The following is a 21,707-nucleotide window of genomic DNA, read 5'->3' on the forward strand; positions in this document are numbered from 1 at the left end:
TAGACATAATAACACAGTTGTAACCAATTGTAAACAATTTTGTTGCTTAAATGTGCTATAGATAGAAAATCTATAGCACATGGTTTGTTACACGCGGGTGTGAAGGGCAAGCTTTACTTACACAGCCTCACACACACTAGATTTTTAAAGTTTTTGGGTACAGGGGTTTAGCCACAGATGCAACATCCACTTTTGATAAAGATCACTCCACCTGTTTATTTCTTAAGAAATTAAGCATCTTCATTAAGCTCTTATTTATAAAAGTCTACACAATAATAGACACCGTGTGCTCTGTGACATTATAGTCTTCTACTTCTGCTTCCATCGGTTTGCATTTTAAACTCCCAGCCTTTCAGTTTGTTATGAACGACTTATATTTCTAACATTTTGTGATATAAAAGTGAACCATGTGACTTTTTTTATTTTCTGTTTGATGGAAGGACTTAAGACACGAGTTATTTAAACAATTATAAATGACAGTGTGATGGCCATAGTACTTTTTATGTGGGCCAAATGTGTTAAGGATAATGTTTATCAATGTAAAATTGCAAAGAATTTGTGGATAGATTATAACATTTTGTAAACAGTTACCTCAGAAGCTGTACTGGCAGTTCTATGTATGTAAGGTAAAACTATCCACAGTACTTCCACTCAAGTAACTAAACACATAAAGTCACCCTTACCAGTAATCCGCTGCTCCTTGAAAAAGTAGCACAAACAGACAACAGACTGAGCAATGATAAGTAGAGCTACCCGAGGCCGATACTCAAGCAGAAGAAAATTAAAAGTTGTTTTTTTTGTGGCTCGAAAAATTAAAGAAAGTATGTTTAATAATTCAACAAGACCCGCACCTTCAACACATGTACATTCAAATTTTGGAACAGGCTCAACATTGCTGCTGTTCAATAGTTTTTATCCGTTCGAAAAAGTCATTTTACGGCTTTAATGTTTCCAGCTGATAAGGAGAATGAGTGCATTTCAAATGAGCGTCCGAAGGCTTTAAACATCTGCTTTGTCTGTAACGCCAGTATCAAACTACAGAGTATTGTTATTACTAAAATTCAACATTTTCAGATGAAAATTTGGCTGCTTTTTGTTTTTTCACTGTAACACCCACCTCAACGCCGTTTTTAGGATATTCTTGGTGATCCCACCTTTTTCATATTTATGCTTTTGGCACTGAGGGTATCTAATACGCATGTTGTCACTGTGTTTTTGTACTACCAGCTGTGAGGGCTCTGCTTTTGCTTTGAGCAGTTTGTTTTTATTTTGTCTCGTGACTGTGTGTTTTTATTTCAAACGAGATCCTCGTCAGTTTGATTTTGTTACCACAAACTTTGTGTGAAGTTCACAACAGAGGTAAAGAGATTTAAACATCCCAGTTTAAGGAGGCAGGCAGGGGTTTAATGCAGGGGGGGGCAAAAAAAGTACAGGTATATTACTACTTTTAAGTACTGTATTAGTCATCATCCACAGCCCCGCCCCCAGCGTTTTGCCTGGACTTGTTGGCCATGAGACACAAGTCTCGTCAAGAGAAATTTTGCAAGAGTGGAAAGTTAAACGACAAGACAGATACAAACTTTATAAGATTTATGTATATATATATATATATATATATATATATATATATATATATATATATATATATATATATATATATATCTTTTCCATATGGGCACTGTCTTATTGGTATATGTATGATTTCTATACATTTTACGTCAGATAAAAACTTTGGTTGTAAGATTTAGATAATTATTTAATAAAAGCTAGATATTTTAAATGAGAATAAGAAAGAAAAGTATTTCTTTGTGCCCCACCTTTCCTGTTAATGCCCTACCTGCCCCCCTGGCAAAACTTTCCTAGACCCGCCCCTGCACAGTTACCAGCTGTCAGCTACGTAAAAAAAGGATCCTGGTGTTATTTGTCTCTCAGAAACAGTTCATAACTTCCCTTCAACTCATTCATGTCACCTAAAAGGTAAACCTGTTTCTCCATCACTGTTCAGCTCTGATGGTTCAGTAAGGACATCTCCTGGTTTCATCTTCATGTTTCCCTCTCACCACATATCCAAACCGACATCATGACCAGCAGCTTTACAGCTGTGGCTCCAGCAAACATCAGCTGATACTAGAAATTAATATTAAATACATTCTAACAACAGCTGATCAAGCTTAAACGTGCTGCTGTTGTTTAGTGCGACATCCGCTGGTTTCCTCTTTCTAGCGCAAAGTGGGCGATAAACAAGAGAGAAAAGCCGATCAGCTGATCATTGATCAGTTTCATGATTGAAGTAGCAACAGGAGAGGCAGGGGGAGAGAATGAGAGAAGAGGCAGCTGTGCAGCGTAAAGACAGAATAAATCCAGCTTTGTGTCTTTTTCCATTCTAGCTAAAGTCCGGGACAAACTGTGTTCCTTCTCAGCTCAATGCGAAACGTGTAATATTTTCTCTGAATGAGGGACCATTCCATTTTTTTAAGGCGCCGTTGGCAACTCTACTGACTAAACGTATGAATAAAATAAAGTTCACTATCAGTAACATCATAGCACCCACCCAGCTGTATAAAAACTCCGTCAAGCTGGCTAGAACACAGTATGAGTTATTGCAACCGACAGTAAAAAGTCAGCACAGCGAAAATAAACTCCACCTAAACTTGGTTTATACCTGACCCAGATAGACTGCAGGTCATAACTTCTTACCTGAAGTTCAGTTCACCTGACACTCGGACTGGTGGCTGCCTCGGGGCTCTCCTCCTGCCTCCCCTTCCCTCATCCACCTGCTGGCCTCTGTGGAAGCCCAGCCATAGCCACCACCAAACAACTGAGTTATTTTTACACATCGACCTGCATCTGGCCAATCCACCACCTCTCATTGTTCATGCCGTTACAAAACAAAATAAAAAAATAAGTCACCGGGCATATGCCCGGTATGCCCGATGGCCAGTCCAGCTATGTTAACCTGCAACCAAATTTGCAGCTCCATACAGCAATGTTACAACTTCGATTATATCTTATAACTCATAACTCTTATGTTAGCTGCCCTCAGTAGCATACTGTCTGAAATATTCGACGGCTGCAATAATTCTTTAAGTGTTATTTTTTTCCTTGGTATTCTAATTTCACCGAAGTTTACTAAACTCAACAAACTTAATATTACTTACCAGGACATTTATTCTGTCCTCATTTTCTTTCACCGAAAAATTGTTTCCTGCAGTGCCATCTTTCGTGCTTGGCTCTCCTATATGGGCTCAAAATGTATGGAATCAGAACGATGCCACCTTGAAACGAAACCGAAAAATGGATTGAAACCGAAAAAAAATATTGTAACTGAAATAAATGTACTGAAAAATCTTGTATTGAAACCGAAAAAAAAATTGATAGTGAAAAACAATTAATTGAAACTGTAATTTTTTTGTTTTCGCTTACAATTTTTTTTTTTCGGTTTCAATCCATTTTTCGGTTTCAATCCACTTTTCGGTTTCAAACCATTTTTCAGTTTCACTCTGCTGGCACTGTTTTGGCGTACGGGGGCGCGCTGGGGGGCGGGGATTCCGACCCGCATGTATTTGCATATATTATAATGCTGACCAATGACTGGAGAAAACACTGACGACGCGGCTGCGGTCACGGACAAACTCGCACGTGTCTGTTCGGGAATGGCAGATGCTGAGAGGTCCAGCGTTTACATTACCGACTATTTCAAAGTGACAGTCTGAGGTGTTCTTCAGTAAATTGGACTACCGGACAGGAGGACCTGAGGCCCCACCGCATTATTTTTGGTAAGTTAAATGTGTTTGTAAACTAATCCGTAATTTAGGTCCTTAGCTAGCTACCTAAGGACCTAGCTAGCTAAAATGAGCACTCGGCTGTCGGGGAAACATGTTTTGTAAAGTTCGTTTAGCTAACCCGTGCAGGTGAATGAATTTACCCTGACTAAAGAAATCAAGAGAAACGCACCGGGCTGCTCAGTGACTAACCACGGTTACTGTACTTTTATTATGAGTATTATACTGTAAGAGCAACGGGCTGGACTCTGCTTCTGCTCCTGTGCAGAGCTGATTATTAAATATGTGCAAACAGCAGCATGTTTTCTGTCGTTTTCCACATGTGGAAGGACATTAAAGCCAACTTTTAAATTCCCCTCATTAGTCAATAGCTACGGATTAAATAGCAAAGCCCGATACTTATGTACTGAAACCAACTACTTCCGCTTGTCAGCTTAAGTTAAAATGTTACATTTTTCCCCTGATTATTTTTTTTTACTGAGTTTGTTACAAATATTCAGGTTAAAAAACTGTCCAAATTATTTTTAATGAATTATGTTCACAAAGTCACATGTTCAGTACTCTGTACAGCTTGCATCCTTTAGGACAAATAATTTGAAACATTAATATTTCTTGTTCAATACTGAGCTGATAACACCTCTGTATGTTGTGACCAGGATGCAGCAGCAGACTGAACCTCGACTGAAACCTGCTCCATCATCTCATCTTTGCAGATGTCCATTTATAAAGCATCAACAACTCAAAGGTAAACATGATATTAGAAAATGTGTTAGTAAAGCCTTTAAAACAAATAAAAAAATAAACAGCTGTCGGCAGAACTGTAGGACTGAACAATTTCAGATCCCGAGTGTGTGAGGCCGGAGAAGGATCAGCTGTATTTCAGATTTGAGAGATAAACTTTATATTTCAGTTTGTGATGATTCTGTTCTGTTTGTGGTTACAGGAGCTGTCCTCAGATTCAGACCTCAGCACCACCCAGTGACAGCAGACAGATCATCCTATGTCTTCAATCTTTGTAGTAACTCCAAAATTAACTGAAGAAAACAGTACAAAGGTTAAAGTACCACATGTGCTGTCAGTGAAAGCTGCAGCTGTTTTATTGATCAATTTAAAGACAAAAAGTCACAAGGATTAATCACCCCTGTAACTGTGTCACTATACATCAGCATTAACAGTACCTCAGTTTGGTGTTTCAGAAAACTGCTGATCTCAGACCTGCACAACTTCCGTTTTAAACACTGAATGTACTCAGCTACATGAAGAGCACATGGTGTTTTCTCTGACACAATTAAATAAAACCTGATTAAAGTCAAAGGTTGTTACTTGTATTTGAACTAAAAACTTGTGATCTGGAATTCTTTCACTGTTTTTTGACAATAGTGTGTTATTTATCATAAAGTAATTCAGAGTCATTCATACCAGAGTAACCAGTGAGCACAACATATATTTAACTTTCTACAGGACTTAAAGCTATTACTATAGCTTATAGCTATTACTTAACTGCACTACTGTATAGTTCTGTGTAAATAATCATTCTGTACATATGATTTTTAATCCTACAACTGTTTATAATTTGCATAGTTCACATTTCTGTATAACTGTATATCTCAGATTTCTGTAGTTTTTCATATTTATATCCTGTACATAGTTTGTACTCACTACAGCCTGTACATACTTATAGTTATAGAATATTCACAACATACTTCATACCGTGTACATTGTAACATACCATAATAGACCCATTTCTGTAATATACTTACATATCTATACTATTGCTAATATATCTATATCATGGCTAAAGCACTTCTGGATGGATGCAAACTGCATTTCGTTGCCCTGTACCTGTGCATGTGCAATGACAACAAAGTTGAATTCTATTCTATTATATTATGTAAAAGTCCAGACCCTCTGAGGATTATCTGAGTACTTCTAATATTACACAAAGCAAAGGTCTCCATCAGTGTTCATGAAATGCTGGGTTTATCCTTCTTGTGAGGGAGCTGCTGGTGAAGATCACGAGCCCTGCTTGATCCTGGCGACGAGTTTCAATCTTCCTGGTGTTTCTGAAATGATGCCTCTCACTGTGGGTCAACAGAACTTCTGGCACAGGACAGCTGTAATGAAAGAAATTGAAGTTTTGGAAAAAAAAAAAATCTTGGAAATGCCCTAAATGTGAGAAGCAGATTTTGTATTTACTTTTCTTTTGCCAATCAAGATAACAAAGTATAATTTTCACCATACAATTACTAACCTTGTCTTCTCCTGCACTGTCTGTTTTGGGCTCTGGGCTTGTCCTTCCCAGCGCTCATGAGACTGCTTTGCTGCACTGTGGTATGAGGTGCTAACCTGTTGACAGTGTTGGGAAGGTTAATTTTGAAATGTATTTCACCAAAGATTATAGAAGTAATGTATTCTGAATACTTTACAACTACATGAATGTGCTATTGCTGTGTGATTTATTACTATTACTGAAGGCTACTCGCCATACCAATACCAACTAGATGTTAAAATCTTAATATAAATGAGTAACAGTAGGTGGACATTAGGTAAGGCTGCAGTGATCTCGTGTAGAAAACTATTCAGCGCGTATATAAAACAGGTCAGCGGCTCCGAACCGTAGTAAAGGGACCTCTGGCTAATACGTCCGGTTCGTGTCAGGCTCGTAGCTGAAAACTAGCTTTACTTTGTTGTCTGGGTCAAGTTTGCTAGCGAGAGACAGAGAGAGGCGTTGAAAGGCTGCTTATTGTTTCGGAGGAAAACATGAACACGGTGTACAGTCGAGTCTTAACAGCTTACTTACAGCTGGGCTCGTCAGGCACTCTTTTTGGCTTTAGTGGTTATTATTATATTTACATGCTTCCAGCTCCCGTTTCTGCTCCGTGACAGCTGTACTTTTCCTTTCTCTCCCTCCCTCGCTCACAGACACATAACGGGTATGGCAGTCCATTCTCCCTGCAGCACGAACTACACTGCCCATGAGGCTACATTGTTTAGGGCGATGCCTGTAACACTCTGCTATTGCCTTCATATTAAATCATTTTTGTATAATAATTTTTAGAGGCTCTTATTGCGTGTTTTGTTTGGGTTTCCACCGGCGTGGAATTACCAAAAATAGAGAGACCATAGCCTAACATATGAAACAGGTAAATACCGCCATGTAATCCATTTATTTCAACAAACTAACTGTATTCTCAATATCACCTATTGAACAGTAATTGTAACGGATACATTTACTCATATTTTGTATTTTAAATACGTAACGCCGGTGCATGTATTATGTTACTGCCCAACACTGCCTGTTGAGATCCTGAGATCCGCTCCTAGAACACCGGCCTCCAACTCCTGAAGAGACACCGGTGTCCCTAAATTTAGCAAATATTAGCTTCAGGCTAGCTTGCTACGACGAATAGGCTAATACCAGCATTTTACCACAACTTCACCAGATGTAGCTAAAAAAACTAAACTAATGTCCAGCCCAGTGGGACAGCAAGAAAAGATGACAAAAAATGATTACTTACTTGCGGTTTGGAGGTTCAAGCTGAAATTGAAGCAGCCATTGAAAGACGGGAAGAGAGAAAGATGGCAGCTTGGTCAGCACTAGTGGCCTCTATAATGTATGCAAATACATGCGGGCCGGAAACCCCCCCCTCGCGCCCCCGGACGCCAAAACAGTGCCAGCAGATTGAAACTGAAAAATGGATTGAAACCGAAAAATGGTTTGAAACTGAAAAAAAATGGATTGAAACCGAAAAATAGATTGAAACCGAAAAAAAAAAATTGTAAGCGAAAACAAAAAAATTACAGTTTCAATTAATTGTTTTTCACTATCAATTTTTTTTTCGGTTTCAATACAAGATTTTTCAGTACATTTATTTCAGTTACAATATTTTTTTTCGGTTTCAATCCATTTTTCGGTTTCGTTTCAAGGTGGCATCGTTCTGATTCCATACATTTTGAGCCCATACTCCTACCTTTGCTAACGTGATGCGCATAGCGCAGAAGCCGATGCTGCATTCACTTACACTCGGATATCTGAGCTTCACCGTGAAAACATAATCGGACATTTGATATTTGATTGAATTTTATTGTTTTGCCTTTGGGGTGGCACCTGGGGTGGCCAGTCTGGTTGGGGGGGGGTGGCCTGTGCCCCCCCAGGCCACCCCACTGGACACGCCACTGCTAAAGCTGGCATCATGGATGTTGCTGTGAATGCTGGAAAGCGCAGCAGAACAAACCCAGATGGAGCTTCACCAAGGGCCAATATTAAAAGACCTAGGAGAGGTGAGGTCAACTTCCTTCCTTCTTATCCTTCTGGAGAAACAAGGGAGTCTCTGGAAACCAGAAGACTTGAGATGGTAGAGGAGTTCAAGAAGACCTCAGCAGAAAGAGACATCCCTCTCATTCATCAGCATATGATGCGCACTTTTGCCCTCCGGCGTGAAGAGATTGTCACAACTTCTCCTCCTGTATCAGAGCTCAAGGACAGATGGCCAGCACTCTTTCATGAGACACAGGTAAGTACAACTACGTATATAACATTTACTGCTCATATAGTACAGGGAGTGCAGAATTATTAGGCAAATGAGTATTTTGTCCACATCATCCTCTTCATGCATGTTGTCTTACTCCAAGCTGTATAGGCTCGAAAGCCTACTACCAATTAAGCATATTAGGTGATGTGCATCTCTGTAATCAGAAGGGGTGTGGTCTAATGACATCAACACCCTATATCAGGTGTGCATAATTATTAGGCAACTTCCTTTCCTTTGGCAAAATGGGTCAAAAGAAGGACTTGACAGGCTCAGAAAAGTCAAAAATAGTAAGATATCTTGCAGAGGGATGCAGCAGTCTCAAAATTGCAAAGCTTCTGAAGCGTGATCATCGAACAATCAAGCGTTTCATTCAAAATAGTCAACAGGGTCACAAGAAGCGTGTGGAAAAACCAAGATGCAAAATAACTGCCCATGAACTGAGAAAAGTCAAGCGTGCAGCTGCCAAGATGCCACTTGCCACCAGTTTGGCCATATTTCAGAGCTGCAACATCACTGGAGTGCCCAAAAGCACAAGGTGTGCAATACTCAGAGACAGGGCCAAGGTAAGAAAGGCTGAAAGACGACCACCACTGAACAAGACACACAAGCTGAAACGTCAAGACTGGGCCAAGAAATATCTCAAGAGTGGTTTTTCTAAGGTTTTATGGACTGATGAAATGAGAGTGAGTCTTGATGGGCCAGATGGATGGGCCCATGGCTGGATTGGTAAAGGGCAGAGAGCTCCAGTCCGACTCAGACGCCAGCAAGGTGGAGGTGGAGTACTGGTTTGGGCTGGTATCATCAAAGATGAGCTTGTGGGGCCTTTTCGGGTTGAGGATGGAGTCAAGCTCAACTCCCAGTCCTACTGCCAGTTTCTGGAAGACACCTTCTTCAAGCAGTGGTACAGGAAGAAGTCTGCATCCTTCAAGAAAACATGATTTTAATGCAGGACAATGCTCCATCACACGCGTCCAAGTACTCCACAGCGTGGCTGGCAAGAAAGGGTATAAAAGAAGAAAAACTAATGACATGGCCACCTTGTTCACCTGATCTGAACCCCATTGAGAACCTGTGGTCCATCATCAAATGTGAGATTTACAAGGAGGGAAAACAGTACACCTCTCTGAACAGTGTCTGGGAGGCTGTGGTTGCTGCTGCACGCAATGTTGATGGTGAACAGATCAAAACACTGACAGAATCCATGGATGGCAGGCTTTTGAGTGTCCTTGCAAAGAAAGGTGGCTATATTGGTCGCTGATTTGTTTTTGTTTTGTTTTTGAATGTCAGAAATGTATATTTGTGAATGTGGAGATGTTATATTGGTTTCACTGGTAAAATAAATAATTGAAATGGGTATATATTTGTTTTTTGTTAAGTTGCCTAATAATTATGCACAGTAATAGTCACCTGCACACACAGATATCCCCCTAAAATAGCTAAAACTGAAAACAAACTAAAAACTACTTCCAAAAACATTCAGCTTTGATATTAATGAGTTTTTTGGGTTCATTGAGAACATGGTTGTTGTTCAATAATAAAATTCTTCCTCAGAAATACAACTTGCCTAATAATTCTGCACTCTCTGTATTGTCCTCACCACAAGTGGCAAATAGAAAAATGCAGACATGTCCTGTACCCATTAAAGGATCTCAGCTTTCTGAGGTAGAGGAAGAGAATAAGTATTTCTAAATCACCACAAAACCCAAACGTAATTTAAAACAGTGATCAAATATTAAAATTAAAGGGCAGATTACTGTCTATCAGGTAGATATATTGTATTATGGAGGGTTTGTCACGGCGGGGAACGCCAGCGTTTTATGAAACGGACCCTAAACGCAGACACGGGAGAAATGAACAGGTGTTTAAACAAAAAGCGAGCCTTTATGCGGCTGATACAAAACAAAAACAGAAAAACAAGGCGAGGTGAAACTAAACTGAAAACCTGAACTGGGGAAAATTCTGACTAACCATGAAAACAATGACTATGGACAAGAAAATGAAACTGAACCGGAACATGCGACAACATAACTATGAAATAAACCAAACACGTGAACACACACAGACAACCCTACAAAGAACACAAGGAGACAGATGACTTAAATACACAAGAGGTTAATAAAGGAAGTGGAAACACCTGGGGAGACACAGCTGACACAAATGAACATGACGCCACAGGGGGAAGTAAAACAAAACACAAAGAACATGGAAATATGAGACTCTAAAATAAAACCGGAAATATGGAGAGACATAGACATGACACACAAGCTTGACAACATGGACACAACACAGACATGAAACATGATAGATAACTAAGGAGACCTAGATGTCACGGACCGGCTCTGGGGACTCGGGGTCCGTGGGCAATGGGGACTATGACTGTTGTTATTATTATTATTATTATTATTATTATTATTATTATTATCATTTGGTGTGTCGTCCGCACTGCCTCTTATCTCTGTCCGCATCCGTATGTAGGCAGGTATGTGTGTGTGTGTTGCTGTTTTCTGTGGCCAAGTTACAGGCATCTTCAGGCCTGAGGGGCGTGGCCTGGCTTGAGGACTGGCCACACCTGAAGTCCTTGCCACACACCTGCTCCTCATCTGGGCTCATCGGGGGAGCTATTTAGAAGAGCGATGGAGCTTCCACCGACGCTGGATTATTGCGTTTGACTTTACGAGGAATGTGGAACGAGAGAGAGCATTGAGCACGGGGAGTGCAGAGACACTGGAGCAGAGAGCACTACACTGGGACTTTTTGGGAAGAAGACACGACACGGGAGTCTGGGATACTAGGGGATTTATTGTTGCTTACTTCACCACCTTGTAAATAAACACTGTTTGCACTGAAGAGTCCGGCGTTTGGGTCCTGTTTCCCCACCTCCCCATGGTCTGCCGACACAGACCGTGACACTAGATGAAACAAAAACTAGAATAAAACTCAACACAAAATACAGCTTTTCTGATTAGTTTATCCAGTCAGTTAATATCAGCAGCTCTGATGATGCTCTCCCAACAGATCACAGCAAATTGACCTGCACAAAAAAATTCAAGGAACACTTTTTAAACAGAGTACATCATCAAGTCTGATCTAGTCAGTGAAGTAGCAGAGGGGGTTGTTAATCAGTTTCAGTCGCTTTGATGTTAATGAAATCAACAGCAGGTGCACTCGAGTAGCAACAGCGAGAAGACCCGCAAAACAGGAATGGTTTTAGTGGTGGAGATTTCTGACATTTTCACTCTTCATCTTTTCTTACTTACAGTGTTACTGCTGTTAGCATGAGGTAATACTTGGACACTACAGATCTTGTACAGATAATCCATCTCTTCCAGGATTGCAAATTTATATGTATCATCGCCAGAATCTGTCTCCCAGGGCAAGAAGATGAAAGAGATTCCAGGAGACAGAAAGCTACTCTAAGAGAGCTGGACAGGGATGTAGAAGGCCCTCAACCCATCGCAGGACTGGTATCTGCTCCATTGTGCAGGGACAGGATGAGCACTGTCAGAGTCCTGTTTCTAGGAGGTTACTGATGTGAATGTCTCTGACCAAACAATCAGAAACAGACTTCATGATGGTGGCTTGAGGTCCTGATGTCCTCCTGTGGGCCCAATACTCTCTGATTGGCACTGTGGACCCTGATTTGCATTTAATTAAGCTATCTGGCAATTAGACACTAATGATAGCAGAACATAATCCCAGTGGTAATAGAAGTTAGGACATGACAGCCCTGGAGTTTAGACACTGATGGTGGTGAAGATGATGATGGAAGCTTGAATGTAGCTTCTAGCGTCATGTAGACCAGAGTGAGACAGATCTGGACCCATCTGGACACTTCACAATATTAAAAACTATATCTCCTCATCTGCAGGGTTCCTTGGGGTTTCACATACCAGAGCTTTATTGTGCATTTCACTGGAGAGACTGCCTGGCATAAGATTAGTGGTGGGTTTTACAAATACTAGATATGAAAAAATAAAGCTGCGTGGGGAGCTTTATACAGTTGGTCACATCATAAATAATAATATAGCCGGGATTAAGCACTAAAAATATAGAAACAAATCAAATAAAGCAGCAGATATGATCACCTTCATTTAAAAATCCAGTGTAAGTATGTACAGTAGAAACCCCTGAAAGGCCTAAACTTGAATATTTGATAAATCCAGCAGATGGCGCTAAAAGACCACTTTGCTTATCACACACTGTGGCCCAGTAATCCCCAGCTAATGATAGAGAGTCACAATATACAACCCGTATTACTTTGGCTGTTCTTCATGGACAAGAAAGCTGCAGCATTCTCATACATTCCTTTCAGGACCTCCAGAGCTGTGGGTTTGAAACTAAAACATTTGTGGTTGAGTGACCCATTCAGTTTGGATCAATAAGTGTATGTGTGATAAAAATTGACTTGCATGCTCCTATTTAACATATACTTTATTTATCCCCGTAGGGATTTCCTCTCTGCATTTAACCCATTCACTCAGAAAAGCAGTGAATGGGTTTGTTTTTACTATGTCTGTTTCTCATTGCTTGCAAGCATGTGATACACTGAAAGTTACTGATCAACAGTAAAAGTTTCTTTTCTTTTTTTTAACCAATATTGCATTTCACTCGTTGTATTATTATTACTCTTTTTGGATTTTAGTGGCAGTAAAATATTTTTCTATAAATCTTAGGTACACAGCACCATGATCCACCTTATGGTTTCTGTCATTTTGATTTCAGGCTTCAAGTCAGCAGCACCAGAGAATTTCTAGTAGCAGCTTCTATACTAACCTTTAACCACAATCAGCTACTTCTTGTACACACTCGTATGTCAACTACATTGCTAGCATCTGCTATGGTTTGTAAAACAGGTAATATCAAGAGTGTGTTTCCTGTCATAAACATACAATAAATGGTAAAACAATATCGTCATTTCCAGGTCTAAAAAGTGAAGCTAACATGAAGGAATGATATAGCTCATAGGTGTTTACAGTCATTAGAAAGGTTTGCATAAAAGTTGGTAAACAAAAACTAATCTAATAATTTGCTGTTTCAGTCTAATTCAATGCCAATGGACAACAGCAAAGGTCACCGCATACTGATTCAAATCCTGTATGAACAGGAAAATGATGTAAAGAGAAGAAAAACAAGGTGTACATTATCAGACATCACACTGGATTTGCATTGGACTGGACAAGGCTTGAATTTTACTAGAAGTTCACATCGATCGACCACAGCCTGGACTTTTCCAACCTGAATGCTGTCATATGTCCCAATGATTGAAGTTGTGTGGATCTTTCCATCACCATAAGTACGCCTGAGGAGTGCTGTGAATGACATCTCAACTTTTTCTTTGTGCCGAACAGTGGAAAATTTACAGGAGTGGTTTGGTGGCACGGTAAGCACCACAGAGGCAGTGTCAGTCATACTCTCTGTCACAGTGGTTCCCGTTGTAAACTGAAACTGCACCTCTGTGCTGACTTCAACAGTTCCTCTCACAGTGAATGGAATGCCAGCCTTAATGGTTGTTTTAGTCCCGAACTTGATAGAAAAGGTGAAGTCCCACCTCTGCTGCACCTGATATGTCTTTGAGAGTGTCTCTGTTTTCACTACTGGGTGACATTCATAGTTGCTCATGGTTGCTTCATGCATGACCTCAGGAGGAAATTTGAAGATTTCAGAATGATCCTTGTTGTATCTGACATTGTAAATCGTCTGGCTGATTACATTTTCACTGATGGTCAGGACCTCATAGTTGTTGTACCAATGTTCTCTTTTGTTAAAAGGCAAGTAGAAAGCCTTATCTTGAGTGGACACCTTCCCCAGTCCATAATGGTTCTTGCCCACATATATTTGCTTCCCTGGGCAGGTCCAGACTGAATTCTTCGGTACTGAACCATACGAACCAGCCTTCCACTCCAGGATCTCAAAGTTGTCTTTGTTAACCAATATTTCAAATGGAAAACCTCTCTTTTCTATTGCACTAGGATAGTAGCAATATCGACCCTTTCCGGGCGTATAAAAGCCAGCGTCACACTTGTACTTACAAATATAATCAACTCGATTAGTATAGCCATTGTAAAGTGAGACGGTATGATTAGGAAGAGAGTTGTTCCAGGTCACCCACATCAGGTTAGTGCCATTGATAGGGACAACGGAGGAAGACTGAACTTGCCTCTTCTGTCTGAAGTTATGAACACTTAGAAGTGGCAGATTTGTTAGCATCAGTCTGTTCACTGCAGTTGGAGGGATGCCACTGGAATCTGTTCATGTGGATAAAAGTGGATAATAAAAAAAGGAAAAGGACAAGCATGAAATTTTAAAATGCAAGCACACAAAAAGTAAAATGATGAAAAAATCATTAACCACCAGAGTAAAAGTAGCAGTATAAAGATTTTTGAGATTTTTATTAATTGCTTTCATTTGCATCATTTTGCTTGATGACCAGGTGCTATCGAAATACAACATATAAGAGCATCATTATACAGCATCAATAGGAAAAAAAATACATAATCATGATATATTATCATTTTACTTCTGTGTATTTCCTTATTATACTATTAAGGAAATATTATAATATTTCCTTAATATTTTACTTCTACTTTTTTCCTAAAATGTGATTGTGACAACATGTGTTGGTAACCTAACTCAATATAAGAGGGAAGGGAGGGAGGGGTTGTTTTTCTGCTCTTTTCTTGGAACGGAATTTCCTTTCCAGATGTTATCCAAGAGCTGGGCCCAACTCCAAATAAATATTTATATTCTGCTTCTGTGTTTTATAATACAAGTATATACTGCTTGGGCGTTGTGCTCTATGTCTGTTTGGCACACTATACCTATTACTTTTAAACCTGTTTGAAACAGTATGAAATTAAGTTATTAACCTTTGCTGTCAGACATTTGATTATAAGCATATAATTTACCAAATTTCTGCTGACAGTTTGTGCTTACCGTCTTTCTGCTGCGTAGTGTTCTCAATGTCATGAGAACTGGCTGAAGACAGAATTAGCAGGATCAGCAGCAACAACACTGGGAAATTTATGTGGGATATGAAAACAGGGGGGAAAATCATATAATCAGGAGTGTATAAAATCAATAAAAGCTCTGAACCGCAAAACTATGAAGACACTGAGTCAAGAGTGTGAACTGTCTCAAGATGGGGAATTCCCTTTGAAAGAGGAGCTAAAAATATGTTTAACAAAAATCTTTACGTTTACAACCTGTTTTAAAAATGTGTAGCTTTTGTTAAAATTGGCAAACAAGCAGTGCTCACCTTGCATCTTCGGTCTGCTTTCGCTTGCTTCAACTGCCCTGTGACTTCCTTGTGATTAAGTATGTGTGTGCTTACTTTTCCTTTCCACTCCCTTGTAAGGAGGCCAGTGGGATAAAAATAGGATGTGAGGGAGTTCCCTGAAAATATTTTGCTGTTATATTTCTGTGATGGAACACATATTTTGGTTTACTGCTTGATATCAATACTTCACCTTTGGTGTGATTTGTGAAAATGCTGAGGGAATAGTGCCAACTCTCTGCCTTTACAGATTTTTCTTTCCTGCAGCACTGTTGGAATAAAATATACTTATACTTATAAAATATACACTGTGTTCTGTTGATCTTATGTGCTGCACAATAATGTTTAATATTTAGTATTTACTGTCATATTCCCATATATCATTGTGATGTTGTTTATTCTATTACTCTTGTTCTCTTCTGCTTGTTTTCTTTTTTCTTTCTCAACAGGTGATCCAGGTGATTGATATATGCTTTTTTTCTTTCCTGCCCATTCTGTTGGTTTTTGTTTTTTGCCCTTCTCCCCCGTCCCTCTTCTCAGCTGTTTCTCTTTCCCTCTTTCTTTCTCCCCTTCTTTCCTCCAGTCAAGTCTGTCCCGTATTCAGCAAGTGAAAATAAAATAAACAATAAAAGGTGAATCAAATGGACCATTATGGCAAGGCTGGGATGGTCCATTTGGTAAAGTAAATCCGTTGGGCATCTTTCTTTGCCTTTAGACAACAATTCTGATGGCAAAAGAGCCAAACGGGACAGGCAAAAAAAAAAAAAGGAATAAAATATACAGAAATAAAGTAGTAGGAAGTCGAAGTCGAAGACAAATTCCTAAATAATTATTTTAACAGTTTGTTTAATGCTTGGCCATTAAGCACTCTTGATGTTAAATAAATGAGGTGTAAACCAGCTGTTAGACCCTATGCTGGTGCAGCAGGTCTCAGGTTCCTCCTGGTGCACGTCAATGCAAATGTGGCAAGGATGCAGGCAGTTCCTGAAGGATCAAGGTGCTAAAACAATTGACTGGCTCCCACGCTCACCTGACATATGTTTACTAAGGTTTAAGTAATTTAGGAATGGTGATGCTATTTCCTGGAGAAATATCTGGTGAATTGATTGGACAGGTGGCAGAGAAGAGGCACAAAGAAGTCTAATAAGGAAAAATCCTCACGCTTTTGTTTCATTTGAATCATTTATGGTGACTTAAATGCAAAAGAACACCTCTACGACATTGTCGACTATGAAAACACATCTTATGTGTTATGTATATTAATGTGTAAATTAATAATTATGTTCTCTTTTTGTCCTGGTTACTTGGATGAAGAAGTCACACATTCGTGAAAAGGAAGTTTATCTTAATCTGACAACAATCCCCACAAAACCAGTAGTATCCAGACACAGTGAAAGTGCACAGTCTGCTTTATGATTCAGCCATAAAGCAGCTATATAAACCTGGAGGTGTCCCGAGGTGGACTCACCGGAGAGCGACAGTAAGGGTGAGTGCTGATCAGTACATTCATGCTCAAATTTCAAATGACAATAATCTGACATATTCAGATGTTAATTTCCTTATGAAGTGGGATATTTCTTTTTATTTTACAAATGTGTTTAAAATAAAAACCTAATCAGATGTGGCAAGAGGAACTCTACTATTTTAATATATAGTGTGGTTTTAAGAAATGCTTTAATATTACCATTTTAAGGCAATAAGTCATCAAATGTAAAGTTATTTTATACGCTATATGTGTGTTTATAACTTCCACCTGACCTATAATGGAAATAATAACATGATTGTTTTTAAAAACTATTAAAAATATAAATCAAATATAGATTTATAATGCTTTAAATTTGTATTTGTTTTGTTTCACTGATGCATACTACTGTCATAAATACTGTCTCTTTTGGGTCGGAGGGATGGGGGGAAATGTAGAATAAATAGACCCAATACACCCAAAAATGTAACATAGAAGATAAACTACATATAAAGCGTTATTGTGGTGGCACAGATGTTTATTTCTTCTATATTTTGGGGGTTTTCAGTGAAAATGGAGTTCACTATGTTGGATTCTAACCTTTCAGAGTAAAGTCAAAAATAAACTGCTGTAAATTTAGTTCTTTGTCGTTTAAGGTGTTTGACACTGGTGAAGATAAACATTGTAATAACTGAAACCAGCTGAAAGAAAGAAATAATATTTGAAACTGTAAAATATTACACTAATTTGTCATTTGGATAGCTGGATTGGTGGAATAATATATTCTGATGTTAAAGATTTAGTTTGTAAAAAGATCTCTTAACTAAGGTTTTGTGTTTCACCTTCAGATGAAGCTGTCTGTGTTGTTGCTGTCGGCCCTGCTGGCTCTGTCCTCAGCCAGTCTGCAGGACATTGTGAAGAAGAGCATACAACTCAGAAAAGGTAAGCATATCATGCGTTTTATGACATATTGTATAGAGATATGGATAACAGCTTTGTAGTAGCACTTAAACCGAAGTAAACCTGAAGTGTGTTGCGTTCAACATCCAAAGATCCCCCACAAAAATGTAGTTTCTGAATATTTTGCATATTTTGTAGCTAGAATAAAAGAAAGGAAAAACAACCTTAATTCAGGATCATTCAAGTGTTAAGAGGTTAAAAAGAGATTAAAGCTTGTTGCCTGAATTGAGGTTGATGTGTTTGACACTTATCTCTTCTGTTTTATGGCATTTTTTCTTTTCTTTGTCTCTCTTATATAGTGTCCTTATTGAAACCAGAGGTGGAGGGCCGGGTCCCTGAACCAACTGGTAACACAAAGGTGTTGGGTCCTCTAAATCCTGCTGATCTGGAGCAGCAACAGGATCTGCCTTCCTCCTTCCTCTTTGGCGATAATGTCAACCTGCAGTGGCTGACCTGGGATGGATCTCTGCCCAATGGAGCCGTTTCCATCTACAACGGCTATACCGAGCGTATTGACTATGTCTGCAAGTACAAGTGTGAGGCTGGCTTTTATAACCCTAACCTGGGACCTTACTGCCGCTACCCCTATGGTGACCGTGAGTATTACGCCCCTGAGTTTGAGATCCTGGCTAACAAGGACAACTTTGAATTCCTGGAATGGAAGGAAGGCTCCTACGGTTCACTGCCACAACATTCAGTGAGGACGTGTGCAGGAGTTGACATCTACGTTGGGAAGAACAAGTACGGTCTCGGGAAGGTTGTTCCTCAGTTTGAGGCCTTCTTCCTGCCCTGGGAAGGTGATGAGTACTGGTATAAGAACTACCAGGTCCTAGCCATCAACAGGGACGCCTACACCCAGCACATCTCTGATGTTAAGTATGGCATTGATGAGGTCACCATCTTCCAGTATCCTCCTGAGACCATGCGTATCTCTGGTATCACCAACAATGAGTGCCAGACAGTGGTGAAGACAGTCACCATCACAAAGACCTCAGAGGTGGAGACTACCTGGAACATCGGACGAGCCACGATGCTTGGTGTCACGGGCAGCATCACAGCCGAAATCCCCTTCATCGGCTCCGGGGGCATTGAGCTTGGTGCTGAGAAGACGCTGCAGTTCTCCAGGGGAACCACCGTAATCGAGACGCTCAGCCACTCCGTGTCTGTGGAGCTCAGAGTCCCACCAAACCACACCTGCAAAGTCCGCATGGAGGGTCGCAAGATGAAAGCCGATATCCCCTACACGGCTCGCCTCAGCCGAACCTACCGCAACGGAGAAACCCAGTGGACCACCATCACCGGGACGTACGACGGCGTCCAGATCGGAGAAGTCCGGGCAGTGGTGGATCGGTGCGAACCTGTCATAGATGCCAAGCCTTGCCCCTAAAACCTGGGAGAAGACACACTAAATCATATTTTTCTGATCTTATCTGGTGATTGTGATAATGGAAGCAAATGATATGTCACAATAAAAAATACCACTCATGCCTTTGTTGGTAAATTTATAATATCTTTCATGTGCGCAAGTGTATGAGTTTATTCAAAAATAAAGCAATTTGGCACGTTTCTCCTGTTTTCTGCATTTTGTTAATTTAGCTCATTAAAATCAATCACCAGAATGTGCCAAAAAAAGGGTATCTAGGCAAATGAGGCCAGATATGTACTCAAGCACGGTTTTCTATTTCTGCTATATCGTTTGTAAATTGGCACAATAATTGATCTACTTTCAATAAAGACATATCCCTCTATTAACCCACAGCATAGCAAACATAGTACTATTTCAGATTCATTAGAAGGCATAAATAATAATTTGACTTCTGACACACAGTTCTGATGTCATGCTTCTCATTATTACAAAGCTGTAATTCTAACAGGTGAACCAAGACTACAGGTTGAGTTACACAATTGAAAAGTTTATCTTTATTTTCACTGTCAGAACTTGTGTTTTTAAAATGTTTCCTAAGTTCTAAAACATTCAAATTTCTCTTTTTGGAAGAAAATATTTACCCACAGCTTTCATCTGGTCTCACTGTAGCAACCCAAGGCAGCATCAGCATGGGTTCATAGGCATAATAACTCTGTGATAGGCCCTGGGGTATATATATTTTTTTCCCTTTATATTATTCAGTTCTTGGTTAAACTTTTACTCACAATTCACATTAGTATCATAGATATTAATGTGTTTTGGTAGAAGACTGAATAAGCGGAAAAGAGGCATTAATTCAGTCATTTTTTCAAGACAGCGACGCAAACTGATTTCAAACATGGGTAAGAAAATAATTTGTTGGTGTTGGACAACTACAGAAAAACTTTCTGGAAATGATGTGCTAACACATAGTAGAGTTTTTAAAAAGCGCTTTTAATTTGTTTTGTAGCACAATTCATTATCCAGTTTTGACAATGAATAAAATAATCATTTAATTTGAAACTGTAAATCACACTGAGAACATTTAGCCTCTATTGTGTGAAAATAAAATGGTGAGACAGAAAAACATCATCAGCTGTCTGACTGAATAACTGCTTGGCACGCTCACTGATATAGGCTGAATCTGAATAGCATAATATAAATGTTCTTTACAGACAGAGACTGGATGCTGAAGCAGCTGAAACTGGTGACTGTGCAGTATAATCAGTGCAAATGACCTTTGCACAGCCTTGTTTGATACACAGTCCTCATTCAGACCTAAATAAATAAATTGATAATAACTTTCTGTCTGAAGGACGCACAGAGATGGCCCTGACATCAGCGATTTTCAATGATAGCACTGTGTGTGGAGAACAATGTCCGTGCTGAGCGGCTTCTTCTCCAGCTGAATCTTGGCAGCCAGCGACATTACGCAACAAGGCCCGTCTTAATCACTGACCCGCTATTACAGGAGATCTAATCAACTTGTTCTCTGTCCGAGCTTATCTGAACGTACAGGATCTTTTCATCAGCGGCGAGAGAGAGGCCACAGCACTTTGGACATCATGTGATCGAGTAGATACGGCACACTAAATCCAAGCAAATTTATTTATGAGGCACTTTTAACGATCTTATTAAATAAGAGCAAGGATCAATAAGGAGTCCTGTTATCATCAGGCGCATGAGGACTTTTGTTTCCAACACTCGTGAGCTGCAGGCTTTCAGGTCAAGGTCAACCACAGCCATCCATTCATGAGTCTTTAAGCTGACCTAAATTCTTTGCAAATTTAAGGAAAACCCTTAAATCTTGACTTCCACAGTGAAGGGAAACTGTGGCTGGCATGTTTTGGGTTCTCACGGTGACTAAAAACCAATACAACAGATGAAAGTGCTCCTCATCTATAGGCCAAGAGGGGTTTGATGAGGAAGACAATGCTGTAAGCTAGGCTCCTCATACATCTGTTGCAGTTTTGTACACTGATAAAAAGCTTTCATCAAACACCAAATGATGGAATATCTCAGTGTCTTGATGTTATTCTAAAAAAATAATCAGTCCACAAACCCCCTCAGGAGCAGCTCTTTTTTTTGCACAGTACATTGAAAAGTTTCGCCACATACTATTAAACTGTTCCACATTATCTAAGTACCTGACCTGTCCCTATGTACGCACATAGGTACGAGTGAGTTCACACAATTTTTCCAGCATTTCATCACTTCATAGGAGATATTAACAATTCATTTTGAGGGCTGAAAAAATGTAAGTTGTTAAAACAGTGCAACCAAATTAGTTTTC

The 21,707-nt window shown here is 39.7% G+C and overlaps 2 protein-coding genes and 2 long non-coding RNA genes across 5 annotated transcripts; 2 read left to right on the forward strand and 2 right to left on the reverse strand.

The window, feature by feature from the left end:
• The first annotated feature begins 3,542 nt into the window (after positions 1-3,542).
• Positions 3,543-5,629, forward strand: LOC147317951 (uncharacterized). The gene is made up of 3 exons (XR_015131680.1): positions 3,543-3,776; positions 4,439-4,527; positions 4,726-5,629. It is a non-coding gene; the product is annotated as an uncharacterized LOC147317951 (long non-coding RNA).
• LOC147317952 (uncharacterized) lies at positions 4,874-7,420 on the reverse strand. The gene is made up of 3 exons (XR_015131681.1): positions 7,301-7,420; positions 6,034-6,128; positions 4,874-5,896 (listed from the first exon to the last, which is right to left on the reverse strand). It is a non-coding gene; the product is annotated as an uncharacterized LOC147317952 (long non-coding RNA).
• A 5,225-nt stretch (positions 7,421-12,645) lies between these two features.
• On the reverse strand, positions 12,646-15,617 carry LOC147317953 (natterin-3-like). 2 transcript variants are annotated; one of them, XM_086313001.1, is made up of 3 exons: positions 15,570-15,617; positions 15,248-15,325; positions 12,646-14,559 (listed from the first exon to the last, which is right to left on the reverse strand). In XM_086313001.1, the coding sequence occupies exons 1-3, from the start codon at positions 15,574-15,576 to the stop codon at positions 13,400-13,402; spliced, it is 1,245 nt and encodes a 414-aa protein (XP_086169127.1). In that variant the 5' UTR covers positions 15,577-15,617; the 3' UTR covers positions 12,646-13,399. The 2 variants fall into 2 exon arrangements, with proteins under 2 accessions (XP_086169127.1, XP_086169126.1); XM_086313000.1 differs by lacking the exon at positions 15,570-15,617 and having other exon boundaries at positions 15,248-15,454.
• A 1,366-nt stretch (positions 15,618-16,983) lies between these two features.
• LOC147317954 (natterin-3-like) lies at positions 16,984-19,576 on the forward strand. The gene is made up of 3 exons (XM_086313002.1): positions 16,984-17,073; positions 17,898-17,991; positions 18,309-19,576. The coding sequence occupies exons 2-3, from the start codon at positions 17,898-17,900 to the stop codon at positions 19,394-19,396; spliced, it is 1,182 nt and encodes a 393-aa protein (XP_086169128.1). The 5' UTR covers positions 16,984-17,073; the 3' UTR covers positions 19,397-19,576.
• Positions 19,577-21,707: the final 2,131 nt, after the last annotated feature.

Source organism: Aulonocara sp. 'chitande type north' Nkhata Bay, linkage group LG12, assembly GCF_057382095.1.
Source record: "Aulonocara sp. 'chitande type north' Nkhata Bay isolate Kocher_YH1m ecotype deep benthic linkage group LG12, A_spYH_male_GT1.1, whole genome shotgun sequence".
Lineage (NCBI taxonomy): Eukaryota > Metazoa > Chordata > Actinopteri > Cichliformes > Cichlidae > Aulonocara > Aulonocara sp. 'chitande type north' Nkhata Bay.

What these genes read in the sequence shown, in the direction of transcription:
- LOC147317953 (XM_086313000.1), bottom strand. Translation starts at nt 15,368, where the DNA reads ATGATTTTCCCCCCTGTTTTCATATCCCACATAAATTTCCCAGTGTTG. An exon ending in CACTACGCAGCAGAAAGACG is followed by an intron (nt 14,560 to 15,247) that starts GTAAGCACAAAC and finishes CCACATGAACAG; the next exon opens with ATTCCAGTGGCATCCCTCCA.
- LOC147317954 (XM_086313002.1), top strand. Translation starts at nt 17,898, where the DNA reads ATGAAGCTGTCTGTGTTGTTGCTGTCGGCCCTGCTGGCTCTGTCCTCA. An exon ending in GAGCATACAACTCAGAAAAG is followed by an intron (nt 17,992 to 18,308) that starts GTAAGCATATCA and finishes TCTCTTATATAG; the next exon opens with TGTCCTTATTGAAACCAGAG.